Source organism: Cupressus sempervirens, chromosome 7 (assembly GCF_028749045.1).
Source record: "Cupressus sempervirens isolate cs-2001-9-10 chromosome 7, ASM2874904v1, whole genome shotgun sequence".
In the NCBI taxonomy this organism is placed as follows: domain Eukaryota; kingdom Viridiplantae; phylum Streptophyta; class Pinopsida; order Cupressales; family Cupressaceae; genus Cupressus; species Cupressus sempervirens.
In genome coordinates, this window is record NC_143124.1 from 722,826,676 (window position 1) to 722,846,618 (window position 19,943).

At 33.1% G+C, this 19,943-nt stretch overlaps 1 protein-coding gene across 9 annotated transcripts in view; it reads left to right on the forward strand.

The window, feature by feature from the left end:
• SLP1 (Calcineurin-like metallo-phosphoesterase superfamily protein) overlaps window positions 1-19,943 on the forward strand; it is a 257,256-nt gene that overhangs the window by 232,575 nt on the left and 4,738 nt on the right. For 3 of the 9 annotated variants that reach the window (XM_089792699.1, XM_089792692.1, XM_089792685.1), the window contains one exon: window positions 11,114-11,575. The exons of 4 other annotated variants lie outside the window; for them this stretch is intronic. Coding sequence is in view for 3 of the 5 variants with exons in the window: in XM_089792692.1 (XP_089648818.1) it covers window positions 11,114-11,179 (66 nt within the window). In the remaining 2 variants the exon portion in view is untranslated. Of the gene's footprint in view, window positions 1-11,113; window positions 11,576-19,943 lie in introns of those variants that run through there. 2 more of the 9 variants (XM_089792694.1, XM_089792693.1) reach the window with 1 other exon arrangement.

Here is a 19,943-nt window from a genome sequence, read left to right on the forward strand (position 1 = left end):
AATGATTAGAGGATGGATTAGGATGGTTTAGGATTAGCGTAGGGATAGGCAAGTGGATTGCATTTAATGAGGGTGGGTGAAGGAGGAGATATTTGTTAACTTTGGCTTGGATTAGTAAGTCTTAACCCATGTTTAGAGAATGTGACAAAGTTAGGAGGGGATTAGGATTAGGTTTAAAGACATCTTCTAGAAGAGTCTAGACTTTGGATGAGGATAAAGACTTTCTAGAATAGTCTAGAACTTTTTAGGATGATGATGAAGACTTTCTAGAAGAGTCTAGAGCTTCTTAGGATGAGGATAAATTAAATTTTTAGGAAATAAATTAAGTTTTATTTATTTCAAGGGTTTGGGTTGAGGAGATATTTATTAAAACTTTTTTAATAAACATGAAGATTAATATTTAATCTTAATTAAATATTTTGAGTTGGGATTAGGGGCAAGAAATGATGGGATTAGCTTTTAATCAAAATTAAAGAAGGATTAGAAGATTTTTGAAGATGTTAGTGGTCTTAAGGAAATTGGCCAAGTTTTGGGCAAAAAATAAATTTTTTATTTATTTTGGATTTTTTGGTCAATTTATTAATTAAATAATTAATAAATAAGGAAATAATGTTTAAATAAGATTTAAACATTTTTGGGAGGGATTCCTTAATTAAATATTTTTAATTAAGATAAAGGGATTTAATGGCATAAAAATAAATTAATTAATTAATTAATAAATGATGATGTCATCAGAAATTTACAAAAAATAAAAATACTTTATTTTCTAAAGCTTTTTAGGTGTCTACACTTATAGCTTCTCTCCAAAAGTTATTTGCAGTATTCCCTGGTAACAACATTGTTCTTGCAGCATCAAAACGGTTATATTCCTTCTTTCTACTATACCATTCTATGAGGGAGTCCTTGGGGTTGTATTTATCTCTTGATTCCATTCATGTCACAATAGTCAACAACTTCCCAATAAGTGTACTTGCCACCTATGTTAGATCTTAAGTGTTATGGGTTCTTTCCACTTTCCTTCTCAACCAAGGTGTTAAAGATTTTGAACTCATTAAAAGATTTTGACTTTTCTCTTCAAAAGCAACCCACATCATTCTCGAATAGTCATCAACAAAAAGCACAAAATACATAACACCATAATGACTTCTAGTTCTCATTGACCCACAAAGATATGTATGTACCAAATCTAAAAAATTCTCAAATGAAAAAGATTTTCTACTGAAAGTAGTACTTGTCAACTTCTCTAATTCCAGTTATCTTTGCACATAACATTGTCTAGCTTTAAGTAGGTAACCCTTTAATTACATTTGTCTTATATTATCTTAATCAAACTATCAAAGTTCACATTTCAACATCTATGTTATAACCAACTATCTTCAATCTTTGCAACCAAACAATTGTTGACAATAGTACTCAATGGAATAAGTTACCTCTTGTTTGTCTCCCTATAGTAATCAAATCTCTTGAGCTTCCTAGAATTATGCATATACCTCCTTTAAACTCTAGATGGTAGCCTTTGTCATTTAATTGAGCAACACTGAGAAGATTATGCTTGAGATCTTCAACAAAGCAAAAATTACCAACATTGCTTTTTCCAATCAGGGAAATAGATCATTTACCTTTAACCATGCAAGAAGTATTGTTGTCAGATCTTACGACACCATCAAACTCTTCAAGCTTAATGAACTTGCTTCTATTACCAGTCATGTGATGAGAAGAACCAATCTCTATCACCCATTCATGACTAGGTTCAACATGAGAAACAAAAGCTTTCTCATCATTCGTAGTGCCTTCATTCACTTCAACAAACATAACTTATTCATCATTTTTGTCGTCAAATTCATCATCTTCAACTTCTTCCTCATGAACTGCAACATAGCTCTGCTTCTTTCCTTTGTCCTTGAATCTCCTTTTATTTTCTTTGTGATTTGCATTAGAGTTAGGACATCTTGTAGCGATATGATTGATCTTTTTACATGAGAAGCAAACCAATGGTATTTTGCCTTTAATATTTATTGGTACCTCTAGGTAATCTCTTAGCAAGTAAGGTTTCAAACTCATCTTGTTTCTTTTATTCATCAAAGAAAGACTCCAAATCACTAAGACTAGACTGTGTACCAATTTCCTTATCATTTATTTTGTGATTCAATGATAATGTAGCTCTAAAAGAGGATTTGGCCTTAGGAATACTATTGTCATAGTTATTCATTTCAAAAATAGTAAGCTTACCAATTAAACCATCAATAGACACTTTCTCAAAAGTTCTCAACTTGTGGATTATAGAAATCCGATTACATAAATAGATAACAAGGTTCTCAACATTTTACTTACCACAACTTCATCTTCAATTACTCCACCACCATTTCTGATTCCAACGACAACTTTCAATTTGTGACCATACTGGGCGACATTTTGACAACTTTCAATTTGTGACCATTCACCTTCTACCACCTTTATGTCATCATACTTTCCCTTCAAACTTTCAACTCTAGTTTTTTGAACATGAATATCTCCACCATATCCTAACTTAGGTTGATTCCAAACATCATGAGCTTTATTAAGTCCACAAATATCAACAAAGTTTGCATCAAATAGAGTACTTACAATTACATTCAAGGTTTGTATGTTTTTTGTCTCTTCTTTCAAATTATCTACACTTAGAGGACCATTTGGAGGGGTATATCTATGTTCCACATGTCCAGAATTGTGGCCTTATTTGTCTAATGTAGAGCTCTATCCTATCACACCGAACATAGATGTTCTCTTGGTGTATTCAGGGCCTTCATTGTTATCACCTTGATCTTTTCCTCAAGTTGTTCAAATTTTCACAAAGATGACCAATCCTATAATACTAATTGTTAATATAACTAAAGTTGTACATTACTGATAGTGGGGGGAAGGGGTGAATCAGTAATCACCAAGTTTGACCAATCTTAAAACTTAAACCTGAACCATATCAAACTAATTAACCAGTATTGATTTTATCATTAAATCATTCATTCATCCATAAATGTTAGCTTGTTAAACTTAATCATAAAGCAACACATAAAAACCATCCACACAATAAAATATATTTTTATCATGGAAACCCTTAGAGGGAAAAACCAAAGTGGGAATTGATATCTAGAAGTATTCTAAACTCTGCTAAAATGTGTTTTGTTAAGAGCTTAGTCATGTGAGGAGCTTACAATAATGTTTGATTAATAACAAACCCTATTAGGAGTTACCTAATTAAGGGATTTTCCTCTAGCCCTGTTAGGAGTAACCTTGCTCGAGGATTTCTAACTCAAATTAACTAGTCACCCTATTAAAGGAATTAACTTCATATCTTACTAAAGATCTTGTTCACCTTGGTAAAAGTGACCTTGTTAAAGGATTTAGACTTGCCAACCTCTTAGGATTAACCAAGTGAGATGATCTAGAAGTAGCATATCGCATTTGATTGTACAAATCCTTTTCGGCTTACTACCTTCTTCCTCTTGCAACCATTCATCTATTAACCTAAACACACACCTCGTGTCAATCACTTACCCTTAAACTGATAACTCCTCTTCCACTCACCTACATGCCATGGCTCTAAATAATTTACATACACTTGCATCATTAGGTCACCCTAACCATATACATGCTACCCATGGTAATTCAACAATGTTCGACAAAAATGTGTTATACAACCCTAATATTATCCTTCACCATAGAATCACCTTCTTCAATCACACATCAATCTAACATCACAATTATCCTTCACCATAGAATCACCTTCTTCAATCACACATCAATCTAACATCACATGTTTGTTCTTTTGCCCTGCCTATCTTTACCGGCGTTGGAATCATGCATTACAGTTCTCTTTGGACTCTTTTAGGGTTGGTTCTCATCATCTCAGGGCTCAAACTGATCACCATATGGATCAGGGTAATCGATTATGCCAATTATGCACTCTGATGGAGGTTGAGATCGAGACTCACTTCATATTTTGTTGTCCTCATTACTATGAGATCAGAGGGAGATTCTATTGCCTTTTCAGAGACTGTTCTTCTCTCTCGATGTTCTTCAGTTATATTGATCAATGGTGTTTAGCACTTTATCTTCAGGAGGCCACCCATCTTCGAGAGAATACCCTGCAGTCCTTTCATTAGAGACAGACTTCTGATCAGCTCATTACCACCTTTTTCTCTCCCTTGTCTCCTCCGTGAGGTTTGAAAAGGCCTTCCACTACTTCACATTCCAGATCTGTCAAAGATTGTACCAGTCTCTACAAGCAGCATCAGTCCTATAGGGGTTCTTCACGACATCCGAAGACTATGGATTGTCCACGGATGTCCCTCTCTATTACGGATTTCTTTGTGACAATGAAGGACCCTTAGTCCTTTCCTTGCCTTTCTTTCTTCTTGTTGCTTTGTTCCTTTTCAGTCACCGTTTGGTGCCTTTGCTTGGCTGGCTCTTTTGTTTGTATGCTTAGTCCCATAAACCGTTTTGGTTTTTCGTGGACATTAATAATTTTATCTTATCTTTTCACTTTTTTCCCGTGAACAAACACAACCCCAAGAAATTTCATCATATTCTTCAATGTACAACCGATCATTGAAAATTCTTTGCTTTCGCGTCATTGCCACCTTATCTATCTTACCAACTTGAAAGATCTACTAGAAATGACCTACATGTTACCAATTCACGATCAAACTTAACATTTGACTTGTTCTTCCTTTTTTCTTCCTAAAGTTTGTTCAATCGATTCAAATCATATCTTCCTATAAACCAAAACATTTGCATCTCTAACAAGTATTTACCAACATAACAACCTTCATAAATTTTGAGTTTTGTCACTTGAAACAACGCAGATTTGATAAATCAATCAAATCATTCACTGACTATCATGAACTGACAAACTCTATAAGTTTGTTCCACTTCAATCATTCGTAACTCACTCAAATCTTATGTGCAGTACATTAGATTACAAATAAATCAACTAAAGGTGTCTCTAAGTCTCCCATACCAATCTTACTCACTAACTCACCATACAAATCAATCACACACTTGATTTGTCACCTGCATGGGAGGTTAAGTTCTTCATGTAAGTTAGATTTTATCAATGCCTTTGGTGTATCTCCACAGGTAAGTGGAGACCTTAAAGCTAATGTTTTGTCTTTTGGGTATTCACAGATCTCTCTGTAGGGACCGTGGAGTGTAAAATGGTCAAAAAGTTTCATTTCAGAATGTTCACCCAACACCCACTATGTTCATACACCAATAGTCACTCAAAAAACACCAATAGTTGTGATTAAATTTCCTAGTAGTCTTTATGAAACATCCCAATAATGGTGCACAAATTGGTCAATCGCCAACCAAAAAAGCTAAAAAATTATTGACTAGTAGTACATGTATGATGAGTTATTAGTACGTGTTTTGATTTTTTTGAGCTCTTCTAAGAGCGACGATTGGGGAATATTTGTGACAAAATTATCCATAGCTATTGGACCTTGTAAGTTACTAGGTCTCTTCCCCTAAATATCTCCAATATTTTAGGCAACTTTTAGGGGCAAGTTGCCTCACATTTATGCAAAGTGTGTTAATTGTCATAATGAAATTATATCTTCAATGCCCCCATAAAGTATATCTCTCCCACTAAACACACAAGGCCCAGGATTGTACTCCCATATCTATGGTTAAACGATTAGGCTCAGGATTGTAATCCCATATTTTTGGAGCTCTTCTAAGAGCGATGATTGGGGAGTATTTGTGATAAAATTATCCATAGCTATTGGACCCTGTAAGTTACTAGGTCTCTTCCCCTAAGTATCTCCAATGTTTTAGGCAACTTTTAAGGGCACGTTGCCTCACATTTATGCAAAGTGTGTTAATTGTCATAATGAACTTATATCTTCAATGCCCCCATAAAGTATATCTCTCCCACTAAACACACAAGGCTCAGGATTTTACTCCCACATCTATGGTTAAACAATTCAGTATTATAGGAATGAATGAGTTGATTTTTTATGGTATGGGCCTCCAATATGAAATATATGCTTAGTCAAATACAAAATTATTTGTGATTTTTAAAAAAATTTAAAAATATAATTTTTGTCATGAATGTTTACTTCTTCCTATTATCTATTTATGACTACTTCAAATTTAAATTTTGAATTGTGATTATTTCAAATTAAATTTTTAGATTAATTTTTTTTTTTAATATTATATTTTTAACTATTAGACATTCAAATTTATATATTATATTATATATAATACTATTGATAATATATAATAAAAAATATATTATATTAGTATAGCAAAATTAAGAATATATGTTTTACAAAATAATTACAAAGAAAATATTGATTTTATTATATTTTATAAAATAATTTTATTAATATGTGAAAATTAATTATAAATAAAATTAGAATCAATATAACCCATTGTCAATCATTGTTAAAATAGTTATAATAAAACAATATTGCTAATTTTTACAATTATTGTTTAAAATTATTATAATAAAAATTATATATTTTCTAATTAATTAAAAAAATTGTTAAAATTTCAATTATCACTATTAAAAACTTACCAATATAATTTTACACTATATTTTATTCATTATTGAAAAATATTATTAAGAATTATAATAATTTTAAAATTAATATATTTAATACTTATATTAAATATAATAAAATTACAATTAAAACTAGCAACATAATTAAAAGATATATATTAAGCAACTATGTGACACTTATTGTTTAATATAAGTATAATTTACCAATTTTTTTTATAAATCCATTTAAATTTTTCTAGCTAAAATCATCAAAGTGGAGGAATTTTAGAAAAATATAAATAAATATTTTTCCTCCCCACCAAAATAAGCATATTTTTGCCATGAAATTTAATGAATTTGGCTAGCTTTCTTTAGGATTCTATACGGTTATATTCCTCGAAGTTTCTTGTGTCTCCGAAAAAAAACATGAGTAGTGCCCACTTGGGTAATGCTCCCTCCAAGTCTTCTTCTCTCCATGTTGCTTGGATTGTTGGCCCATCTTTTATGCTTTGGCATATCTGGTTGGAGAGGAATCGTCGCATATTCCAAAATGTTCGGCTTGGTGTTTTGCATCTTTGGTGAAAAATATCACATTCTCTTCGGGAAACTATTCTTGTGAAGTGTGAGCTTGATGGGGGTATGGATCTAGTTGATCTTGCTATCTGTAATCGCCTCAATTTTCATCTTCAGGATGGGGCTGCAACTCATAGGTTTCCTTCTATGTCCAGGCAGCTTCACCATCAGAGGAAGGGTCGGGTTAACCGAGATGGGCATTGGACTCCTCCTCCCTCTTGAGTTTTGAAAATTAAGACTGATGGTTCTTCCCGTGGGAATCCTGGCCCTGTTGGTATTGGCGGAGTGGCTCGTTGTAGTTCTGGGGATGTTAAATTTTTCTTCTTAGTTCATAAGGGTGATTATACTAACAATCTCATGGAAGCTTAGGCTATTTTATATGCTATGGAACAGTGTTGCTTGTGGGGATGGAGTAAGATTATCTGAGTCTGATTCCCAGGTGGTGGTGAACATGCTTTCTTCGCAAGAGCTTGAGGATGTTAGTTGGCAGCTGGCCACTGTTCTTAAGAAGATTATTCTCTTCTCTACCTCTTTTCAGTTCATTAGGTTCACGTATATTCCTCGTGAATGGAACAGAACTGCTGATTGTTTAGCCAAATGGGCTTCTAGTCATGATCCGGGTTGGAATATTAGGGATAGGAGGCAACTGTCCTTTGAGATGGTGCAAGAATTTGATGATCTTGTTGCTCAGGATCGAGCTCCTTGTTGAGCTCTCCTTGTTGTATTCCTTTCTGTCTTAATAAATTTTTACCCCTCTTTTCCAAATAAATGTGAAGATGTAAAGAAAATGGTAGCTTGTGCAATACAAAACAACCACATTTTTTCCTCATGCTCAATACCCTTGTAAGAGACGTATAAAGGGCTTGCCACTTTTTACATAATAAGGTTTTTAGTGCATGTAATTTACTGAGGTGTGGAGAGGTAGACACTCATAGAGATATCTATAATGGGGTATATTTATTTGACCAATTATTGACATATTTAGAGAAGAACTCATATCTATAAAATTCCTTTCACTAATTTGTTAATTGTGTCATGTTTCTATCATAGTTTTATTGGAATTTTTGTAAATTGTAAGAATAATATTAGAAATTGATATTGTTAAATAATAATTGAGATAATCGTAAATATTCTAATAATTAGTATTGAATAAAGCTTAATTTTGGAGTATCTATATTTAATTGTTAGAATATAAAAATATTTTTTTAACAAGTACACAAAAGACACATTGCATCTCATTCCTCTCAATTAGTAAAATATATAAATTATTCCTTACTTAAACAACATTATAGCAATAATAGTTTATGCACATAATGAAAATTAAATATGCAATATTGTTGTTAACTAATTAAATATAATAATTAGACAACTAATATCATATAGGCATCATCTATGTAGGAACTTAAATGCACTCTCAGTTTATAAATACAATACACTTAAACAAGAATATTGTAAAGAAGTGCATTTTGGTTACCTTATAGGCAAGGGTATTTCACATATAGTAATTGGTCTATAGAATAATAGTAATAATAGACATATAATATTAAATTATTATCAAATTAATTATGAATAACATGTGATAATTCATGCGGTGGTTCAATGTGGATTAAAGAAAATGAGTAAGTGTGCTTTGTGGTGGAAAGGTGTTTCAGTTCAACATTATATGGTTGAGAAGAAATCTTCCCATAGGAGTTCCTGTCAAGGTTATGTAGGATCGTTTGTACCTTACATCTTCTTCTTAGGTTGTTTCAGCTTCTGATGATGGACATGCCAATGCCAGTGTGTTGTTGGATGTTTATGTGGTTCATTATCATGATGATATGTTTTCTAGTGGAATTACAATAGTGGCTAGTTCACAGTCACACGTCCCTCCTTTTGTTGCTCCAAATGTGTGTGAGAGTAGACACATGGTTACTATTCCCTTTGCTAATGTTAAGGCTACCACTTCTAGTGGCATCCTTACTGAAGTTGTGATTGTAAGGAAAATATATAACAACATTGTCGGCCTTTTATCTCATGAGTGATGCTCCATTGTTGGACTCCTTGGTTTGGTAGGATTCTACCACAAGGGTGGAAGAGGTGGACTATTGTGAAAGAAAGGAAATCAAAGATGCATATACCCTCTTTTGACATGGCTTCATTCCTATGAGAGTGTTGCTAAAGGAAAACCTTGGTGGCTCCTTGTTGTGGATGTCTGGACTAGAGTTTTCTTTGGTCCTTTCTTTGGTTTTTAATAGACGGTTGGCTTTTTGTGCAACTATTATCTCATGTTGTGGGAACCTACTGGCAAAATTCATTTTACACTAGTAAAATTTGCCTCTGTTTTTTATGAATCTTGGTTAAATTTTCTACCCAATTTGGTCAAATGATCCACTAATGGCCTTGTCGGTATCTTTTCCATCAAACTTTCAACGAATCCTTGTTCAGGTCAAACTTTCAACGCAAGTCCTCGTAGAAATCGATACCAACATTTGGCCATTGTGGTCGTTGCAAATTCAACCACTATTGTTTAAAATAGGTGCCTCATCTGACCAGGATGCCAAATTGATGATGATATCCTCGTCAGTCATTTCCTCAAAATTTTGACAAAGTTCGGTCGAGCTTCCGACCAGCCTTGGTTAAGGTTGGGAAATCGACATTTACATTTTTCCATATGTGGTTGTCGAACTTTCCATCAATGTTGGTTGAAAAGGGTGGCACATCCGACCACGATGCCAAACCCACGACGGTGACCTTGTTGGTGAGTTGGTTAGAAGTTTGACTATTTTTGGTTGAAAGTTCACCTACACTTTGTTAGGTTTCGACCAAGATTGCTCGAAAGTTTGACAAATATAGGTTTTTAAAAAAGCACCTAAAGATAAATATCCAAACTAATTAGCAACATTCTAGTTAGTGATTAGTTTGAATATTTATCTCCAGGTGTTGCTTTGCATTCTTAATACCCAATCGATGAGAAGCCTATCCATGTATGACTGTGGAACAACCTGGGGCTAGAGAGACAATTGAATGCCTCAAGAAGGCATAGCTACAAGTCAATTATTCCCAAGTGTTGAGGAACAGTGAAGAATTCACAACCAAGATGGATGATAATAACCAATTTTGCTAAGAAGACAAAGTGAATTCCATAGATCAAAAGCATTTGCATGTGCTAGGATGTTGTTGAAGAATGTTGATATCCTTGAAGACCATAAGAAGGTAGTAAGTTTGTAAAATTGCAAGAACATAGTAGAGATAAGGAAACAAATTTTCTACTTCGCATGTTAGGTTTATGTATAAATGCTTGTGTTTTTCTCTCATTTCTTATTGCATTTTTATTCAGTTGTATATATAATATTTCTATTTCATGCTTAATGCATTATTCTAGTAACCTCATGGAGCATAGAAACCAAGTAGGATGCATGCAATAACCGCCACAAAAAAAATTGGAATATGTGTTTGTTGCAAAATCTTTTCCAAATAAAGTGTTTTTTTATGCTTACTTTCAGTTTGCATTCATGACAAGGTAACAAGCAAATGACATGATACTTTGCATAAAAACATTGAGGGTGAACTGTTGATCATGATATGTCTTCATTCAATTTTTATAAGATAAATTCATACATTATAACGAAACTTGAATTAGAGATCTAGTATAAAGTCCAAACAAAACTTAGAGTGCTCAGTTATGATCCCATGTAACCTTCAAGCATAAGTAACAAGGGCAATTTATATGAATTTCCTTCTAGTCTCTGAAATCATATAAGTCTACTTTAGCATTGATAGAATGTTTACCAATAGTACGAGGCACACAAGATGGAAGACACAAAATTGACTAAGTGCGAGCATCAAACCTAATACAATCTCAATAACCAAGAAAAATGTATGGCCTTTCTACAGTAGGGTGATTTAACTAGAAAACTCAATTCTTCGCCAAATATTGCAAGCAAGCTCTCAAAATGCAATGCTTTGTACATCTATTTTCACTATTTTTCTTTATAATATATATACCTTATACTGTTGTTGAACTTGGCAACCCAGAATGAAATAATCGGGCAACGAATTCTTGGGAGCCAAGGGACCCTGAACTTATCCTACGTTTTCTAAAGACATGGGAGAAGTTACTACTGGCTTCAATACTTTTAAAGGTATAAAGCAGTTATTGGAGCTCTCTGTTTCAGAAAACTAAAAATAGTCATAAGATTTGAAGGCATGGAGCTAAATGAATACTCAAAATTTTGTGAAAATCTAATCAATAAAATGTTTGCTAGTGTTTTTTATGCAATCCAATAAATCAACTAATATATTTCTTTAAATAGTGTAAATCAACCAAACCCATTGTAAAAGTGGTAGACTGATAATAAACATGGTATTGTGAGCTAAGACAGAATTTGGCAGCAAAAGAATTATTTAAAATTGTCACAATTCAAGGTTTTTACTTGAAAATCTTATGACTACATAAGCAATTTAGCTATAACCAAAATAAGTTTTTATTGACCTGCATCATTTTGCACACAGTAGTGATTGAATAGCCAGATTGAACCAAAAAGTTTGAAACAACACCAACACCATACCCTGCAACTACCATTGTCCCCCATGGAATATCACTAAACCATGTAGCTTGCTTCAAATTTACATTAAATACCTATATGCAAAGATGAAAGTGACTTTATCATATTTGTGCTTGAATTCAAATGTAGTGAAAATTTCAATATGAATGAACTAAAACTGTAATCATGACTCTTGTGATTTTGGTTTGACATTTCCTTGATTAAAATTGTTTAAAAAAAAGAGTATGCATGGCAATTAGAAGAAAGCTTATAGTTTTGAAATATGCTAGCATCCAAGAGAGAAGAACAAAATAACCCTAAAGACAATAGAAGAAAAACAATATTAGACATAAAAAAGATGGACTTGTGATGTTCAAGTAAAGATATCCTTTTCTATGAATGATATGATGAGTACAAGATGAATTTCACAAAGAATGTTTGATGTCCACATTTTGTGTAAACATACCATCAAAATAACTGCTAAAATAATCTACCCAAATTTAAAACTCTATCAAATTACATTGGTGTTTGCATCATGCATATGATTTGCTAATAAATAAGTGTGAATAGAGTATTTATAGTCAAATTTAAATAAAATAACTCAAGCATCATCACTAAGCACAAATTAATTGTTCAAGATTAAACATAGAGTAGCCTATATACAAGCCTTGTCAATGTGTCCATATATTAATTTATTTGTATGTGAAATAGAATATGATTTTAATGTTAGTTGTTTTAGAAGCAAAGGGAGTTCTAAAAAATGAAATAGACTAATAAGATCTCAAATAGTTCATAAACCGTGCATATTTGACACATTCAAGAAGAGAATACTTACCCAAGTTGAAGCTTAATCATGCCAGGAAAGTTGAGTATTGGCCCTTCCAATTTGTTATTTGATAGTTGCCTAACAATGACACATTCAAAATGCACTTATGAGAAAAGACAACAAATGAAAATTTATTAAATAATGAAGGTATGTTAGTTTGAGCTTCACTTGGTTTCAAGAATAGTTTAATATTCTCCACTTAACAATGCCAACCACATGAAGGTGGAAGCTCATTTGGCCTCACTCCCCACCCAACAACATCATTCTAAATTCTCCATTAACATCTAATTACATACTTTATTCATTCATTCATTCATCCATTTATGAACTATAACATTCAATCAATACAATCACATAGCATTCATTAATATGATATAAAATCCATTAATACTAAACATTAATCAAGAATTCATTAACACATAATACTATTCATTAACATAACATAAAATTCAATATTAATACGCAACATGCATAGATAATTACCTAAAACAGTGTTCTTTCATTATCCAACAAAATTTATCAAACAAGGTTTATCAAAGAACATTTTTAAAAAAATAATTTCTTTTTTAAATTTTTCTTGGATTTCTTAAGGAAAACGATGATAGGAGCATCAATATCTTCTTCATTCTCCTTCTGTTGTGGTTGTAATGTCAAATTATGATGCTTCCTCCTGTTTTCAGGAGCATGAGGTTGTTGCACTAAAGGGGGGCCTCCTACAATAACAAGTAATGGGTTAAATTCACTTTTTTTTTGTACTGTTACAAGTATTTCATTAACTAGTAGAACATAACATGCATTTTTCTTTACCTAACAATGCCACATCATGTACAGTTACATTTTGATCAGTCGACACCTCAACATGTTGAACACTTCGAACATGCTCCACTTATTCACCATGATGTTCAACATGCTCTAAAATATTCAAGAAAAGGTTACACATCTGACCAATTGCAATTGAAGATGTTTAATTCTATTAATAATTACATAATTTGTTTCCAATAGAAAATTAATACCTCCACCATTGTGATGCACATCATGACCTTCATCACGTGTAGGTTCTATGATAGGATTTGTAGGCTGCAGTGAAATGTCATGTGCATTGTTATCATTATTTGATATATAAAACATAAATAGTCAATTTATGTTGGAAATTAACATCAAACATGAAATTTCTTAACTATTCAATTTTATTTACTTTTCATTTGACCAATTTACCTGTCTCATCTAGTAGGCATGCAACCACAACTTTATTGTTTTATGATCTTTGTTGATAAGGAAAAATCTTAAGTATGAATCCCTATGCATTCCATGCATCCAATCAGAAAAAGGGAAGGTTTAAGTGACAATATGGGTGAATCACAATCGTTGATTCATACCTAACCCTAAGTCACCTAAGTCTTCTTAAGGAAGACAAACCCTAAACTTTCTAGGAATTTCTAAGGAGAATTGAAGAGAGTTTGCATGCACAAACAAAGCATTCATGGTGATTAAGGTGTTGTGAATTGAGTTACATTGTAGAATTAGTTAAAGGAGAATAGAGGAAAGGAATCAAAGGATAGCAGAGATACATCTAATTAAAAAGGATCAAGTACACATCAGTATAGAGGTGATCTAACATCAAGCAACAGAGTGCTAACCACAAGATCATTGCTGAGACATTCTAACAAGTGAGTCAGTTAAATCTCTTAACAAAGTAGTCCTAACAAACTATGTTGAAATCCTCTAATAAGGTGCTTACTTAACTGTGAGTTGAAGTCTTCTAATCAGGCACACTTCTAACAAGGTGAGACCTAACAGTCTTTGTAAGCCTTTAATAGGGCAGACCTTTCACAAGGTAAATCGTATTTTATAGTCAAATAATTGTAACCTTAATTCGATACAGTTTACAACTGCAACGGTGAAGATTTGTGGGTGTCATCCCCACCTAAGTTTTACCTTCTCATTGGAGGGTTTCTAGGTAATCATATCTTGGTCATATATGTGTGAATGTTTACTCATTTACATGCTTTAGATGTACATGCATAATATGGTATTTTAGTTGACTTGTTGAACTGTGAGATGGGTGTGAGGTGAATGATTTTTATGGGCAAAAGTTTGAAGCACTAATTCAACCCCTCACCCCCCTCCCCCTCCCCCTCCTCAGAGTTTACTTTTCCTATTGTAATTCCAACAATTGGTATCAACAAGTGAGAGATGAGTTAAAGAGATCGTTGAAGAGAAGGAAGGAAATTGCTATTAAAGAGAATGATACACAATACCAAGAGATTGACACTACTGAATTATTTGCAAATGGAAACTCCAATGAATTTGATGCAACAATTGTAGATCTAGTGGAAAAGAATGGAATCCTAACTGAAGAAGTCAGAAATCTAAAGAGAGAACAAGAAGTCCAATCAATATTACTTTGTGAGGTCACTGGACAGAAAAAGAAAGCCATAGAAGACAAAGTCATGATTGAAGATGACAAGGACATTGGTCAACAAATTGGAGGAGAAAACATCATAAGTATAGAGAATTGCCAACATGAAATTAGAGACAATGAATCAAGTCATGATTGCCAATCATGAGCTAAATTGCAAAGACCCTAAGATCACAACATTGAAATTGGAAAATGAACGATTGAGCAATGATCTTAAAAGGGAAAAGGAGTTTGCTGAAAGTTTCAACAAACCTTACAAGGCCATCAAGTACTTTGAGAAACTAATGAGATCTCCTAGATCTAATGATGATACTACTAGATTAGGCTACACCAACACTAAAGAAGGAGAATCATCCAAAAATGTTGAGCAAAGTAACAAAGGTAAGAACTCCAAACCCACCTATCATAATTGTGGAAAGTTGGGACATATTGCTAATGTTTGAAAGAGAAAAACTGCAAATCAGAATGTTAAGTAGAAGAACATGGGGCATTGCCACAAATGCAATAAAGAAGGACATCAGACACATGAATGCAAAACCAAGACCATGAACACTCAAAGATTTGAAGGATATTGCTACAATTATCAAAAGTATGGACATAGAGCTTTTGAGTGCAGATACAAACCAAAGTGGTCATCAAACAAGCAAACAAAGGCAAAGCAAAATGGCAACTCTTATAATTGGGATAATAATACAAGGTGCAAAATGGCAACTCTTATAATTGGGATAATAATACAAGGTATAGTTGTCACTATTGTCAAGAGTATAGACATGTTTCTAAAAATTACATAAAAACACATTTCAGAAGTGACTAAAGTAGATGGTTGAGTCAAACCACATGTTTTAGTTGTTTGAAGACTAGTCACATAAGCAGGAATTGTCCAACAAGGTCAAAGGCACCAAACAATGAGCTCAACAAAGGCAAACAAAAGGCAGATGTTGAGAATGTTAGAGATGAGATGAACAGAACATGGAAGAGAAAGGAAGATTGCAACACATCAAGTTCAAAAGGGATCACTTCACCCAATGGGTCAGGTGATCACACTTCCTCAAATTAAGAAATCAAGAGGTAAGTGCGACTGACACTTAAAAGGATATACTATACATCAATTCCAAGGATTTAGTTTTGAAAAGATTTTACATGCATGAATAAAGATGAAAAGTATTGACTATAACCTAGACGAAATGTTTAAGATTTGGTAGTTTTCATGTTATTGTCGAGCATGAAAAGTTTCACCATGGTTGCCGAGCTGAATACTAGTTGATGCCAAGCTATCATAAGTAATAGTGTAGGTCGAGCTCATAATGGTTTCCAAGCATATGGAAAATTACATGGATGTCGAGTGAGCTAGAAAATTATGTTGAAGTTGAGCTTACAGCTGTGTAAGCACTAAGCATTAAATGCAATGTTTTAAGGGCTATTTGATCATTTTATGCTCATTTGACATCATTTGAATTCAGAGTAGAGCTCAAAGAGCTAAAGATGAACTAGATAAATTGTCAAGAGCATTTGCAAATAGATTTAAATAGTTGTTCGATACTATCTCAGTAGGATTGAAAAGGTATTTATCGTGTGTCGAGCTATGCAATTCAAGTCTTTGCAAAACCTAGTTTTATGAAACAGTGTCTAGTTCTTCAGCAAACAAGGTTGTAGAGGGAAAGGATGTTTTGAATGTGCAATTGCTAAACCATGAGATTAAACAACCAAATTTTAGAGCTATTCCATACATAGCTTATAAACAAGATCCATCTAGTGCATTCTCAATGATATCACCATGAGTTTTAATGATTCAAGATGTTAGATGTTGCTATACATGTAAGGTTGGAAGCATAGGAGACATGGAGATTAGGGAGACATATGGGAAATTGTGTGAAAACAGAGTGTTGAAGGAGGAATTCAAAATTGTTGAGAAAGGGTTAACTCGTGCCCTAGATTTGCCCAACATCTTCAAGATAGAATGGATTAAGATAGTTTTGAGTAGAATTCATGATAATTCTGTATGGTTAGAGAATGGACTGGTGAAAATCACAAAAAAAGATTTTGCATAGAGTTACAGGGTATCCAACCCTAGATTGGCCCAAGACAATGAGGAGTGAAGAAAAATAGTCAATTGAAAAGAATACAGGGGATGTATGGAATAAAAAAGGGATGAAAATAGATATAATCATAAATCCTTTAATTGCTTTTGCAGTAAGGATTATTGCACACAAGTTCTATCAATCCAGCAGACTCAACAGTGTACCATGTATTGCAGTTGACATGGGATACAAGATAGTGAAGAAAGATCATACTTATGATCTTGTTGAGTTGCAGTTGCAACAATTGACCAAGAATTTGGGAGCCATAAGGAAGACCAAAAGTGCACAATGCAAATTTGGATCTATTCTTGTATGTTCTTTTATGTACATAATACATTTCCTACTTTTGGAAAAGTTGCATGGAAGGTAAACAGACCTATTGTAGTGCAAATAGGTGGATTCAGTGAACAACTAGGTGATAATTTTGAGTCAGTTATGACAAGCTACTTCGAAGACTTCAAGCAGACAATGAAGAAAAGACCAAGGATACTAGTTTCACTAGTGGAGAAGCATTTTGATGATGTTTTCTTCCTAGTTGACACTAACTCTACATATGTCCAAGCAACAATTCCTAGAGTTAGATGGTTAAGACCATTGGGATATGAAATCAATGTTGATGAAGCCTCTACAGTAATCACAACATTACTTGCAGAAAGTAGACAAGAAGGCTACAGCTTTTGGGAACTATGATGTGGCTAAGTCAAAAATCACCGTGGACTTGAAGATTGCTTTAGTAATTAAAAAGAGGAATAAGATGGTGAAGAAACTGAAAGAGAAATTTGGTGAAGGGACAGAAGAAGAAGAAGAAGATTTTCATGCCCATAATTATAGGTCAAAGATACAACTTTTTTTTTTGAAAGCTAAACTTAAGGTATCACATGTTGACGTGTGCATATTGCAACCAGGTTATCAAATAGTTTGGTGACATTTTCAGATAATTCACTCATTCGAATACTTATGTATCACTACTTAGATAACTTAGTGGAAGATCATACATCCTTTATTGGAGTTCAGGTTATGACCCATGGATTAGATTATAATTGCTTCCCGAGCAATAGGCTTTCCCTAAGACCTTGTTGTGTATGTGTTACTATTCGATATCACTTTAATTTTGTAACCTATCTTGAAAGTAACATTGTATTCATAGATGTGGGATATCAAGTCTTTATATAGATTCACAACTTAATAAAGGTGATGTATCAAAGATAATCCTATTTGTTCTAGTATATACATCAGTTTCCAACATTTTTAAGGAAACCTCGATTCATTATTTTTTCGTTCCAATTTTCATATCTCAGAATACATGCTTAAATGAACTCTTACATTCTAGGTACGCATTTGATAGGTTATTGTCATGTATAGTATTTGCATGCAATTTTAACAATATGACACTAAAGTATAGAATAATTATCATGCCAATATAATATAACCCTTATGTTACTATAGGGCTATTGACCCTTTTATTATGTACTACTAACATCTACTAGTATTGATACACTTCACCTTATTTATTTAATAAGACTCTAACCACCCTAATAAAATACTAGCTACCCCATGGAAGTTAGTTACTAATTATTTCACAACAACTACTACTAGCATTATCAACTAGCGAAACCTAGTTGTTGATTGACACATAATTTTTAACTATGTTGTGCATTTCATACCAAGGAAGCACAATTTTATTTAATTATGACTACAAAATATTAAATATATGCAAAACGAGTTGGAGAAATATTAATTGTTATGCAACATATACCTTATACTACAATAAATTACTTAACATCCTAAACCTTGTTCAAATCATATTAGTTACTTACCAATATTATACTACTAAAAATAAACTTAACTCTACTACTAACACACTCTTCAAATAAGAATACTTATCACTTTCTAAACCTGATTAACTATTCCCTAAGCATTAACTTTATTACATAATAGCTAACCCTTATAATTTGCCTCCTAACTACACTAACAATCTTCCTACTTTACTAACCTTTCCCTCATCACTACCCAAAACTACATTAAGATTTATTTATAAATGATATAATATCCAAACCCTCCCCTTACCCATGCATTTTATTCAACTCCCTTTTGGCACATGAATGGTGGGGGGTGTTTGGGGAGATGGGTCCATTTATGGCAGCCTTGGCAAAAGTTTGGTGGGGATTTTCTTACTTGTTTGCTTTGCCTTTCACCAAGTTTCCCCCTTTTTCACCTTTCTTTTAACCATGTTATTTTTTGAAGATGGGATCCCTCCCACATGTAAGGCGAGGGTATAGGAGATGGTCGGCCTTGGTGGAGAGTCCCTTACCTTTTAGAAAGTTTGTGATTGAATGTGTTTCTTTCAAACTTTATGTTGTTGACTATGTTTTTGGGTTTAGTTTATGTTTTGGGTTTAGTGCTATGTTTTGGGTGTGATGGCCACACCTTAGGATAGGTTTAATTTTCTAGGAGTTTTCCATTATCATATTAATATTATTATTATTATGTATTGTCTTTCTTAACATAGGTCTGCATATCCTAAGAGAGCTTAGGAGATATAGGGATTAATTAATTTTAAAACAAGTAAAGAAGTAGGGTATCCATCATTACTTGTTCATATGATTAGTATGTCCTTGTTTTATTGACTTGACTTAGTTTTAGATGTTTATGTTATAAGGATTATATATATGGAAGATTCCAAGGAGTATCTCCAAGAATAAAATAATGAGTTGTAATTGAGAGGGGATTTATTTGCCTCTCCCATACAAATTCTAGAGAGTAAAATGTGAGGCTTATTTGTTCATGGTAATCTATGACTTGTGATTGATTTGAGTTCTCTCCTTTACTCATCTATGAGCTTATGAATATTGGTTTGATAGGGATTGGAGGTTACTTATAATATTCTAATATAAATTTCAAGGATTATGATCCTATTTAAAATCACCCAAACAATAAATTTAACACATGAACTATACTTGAAACAGGATCAAAATGCACTAGTAGATCATTTGTTTTT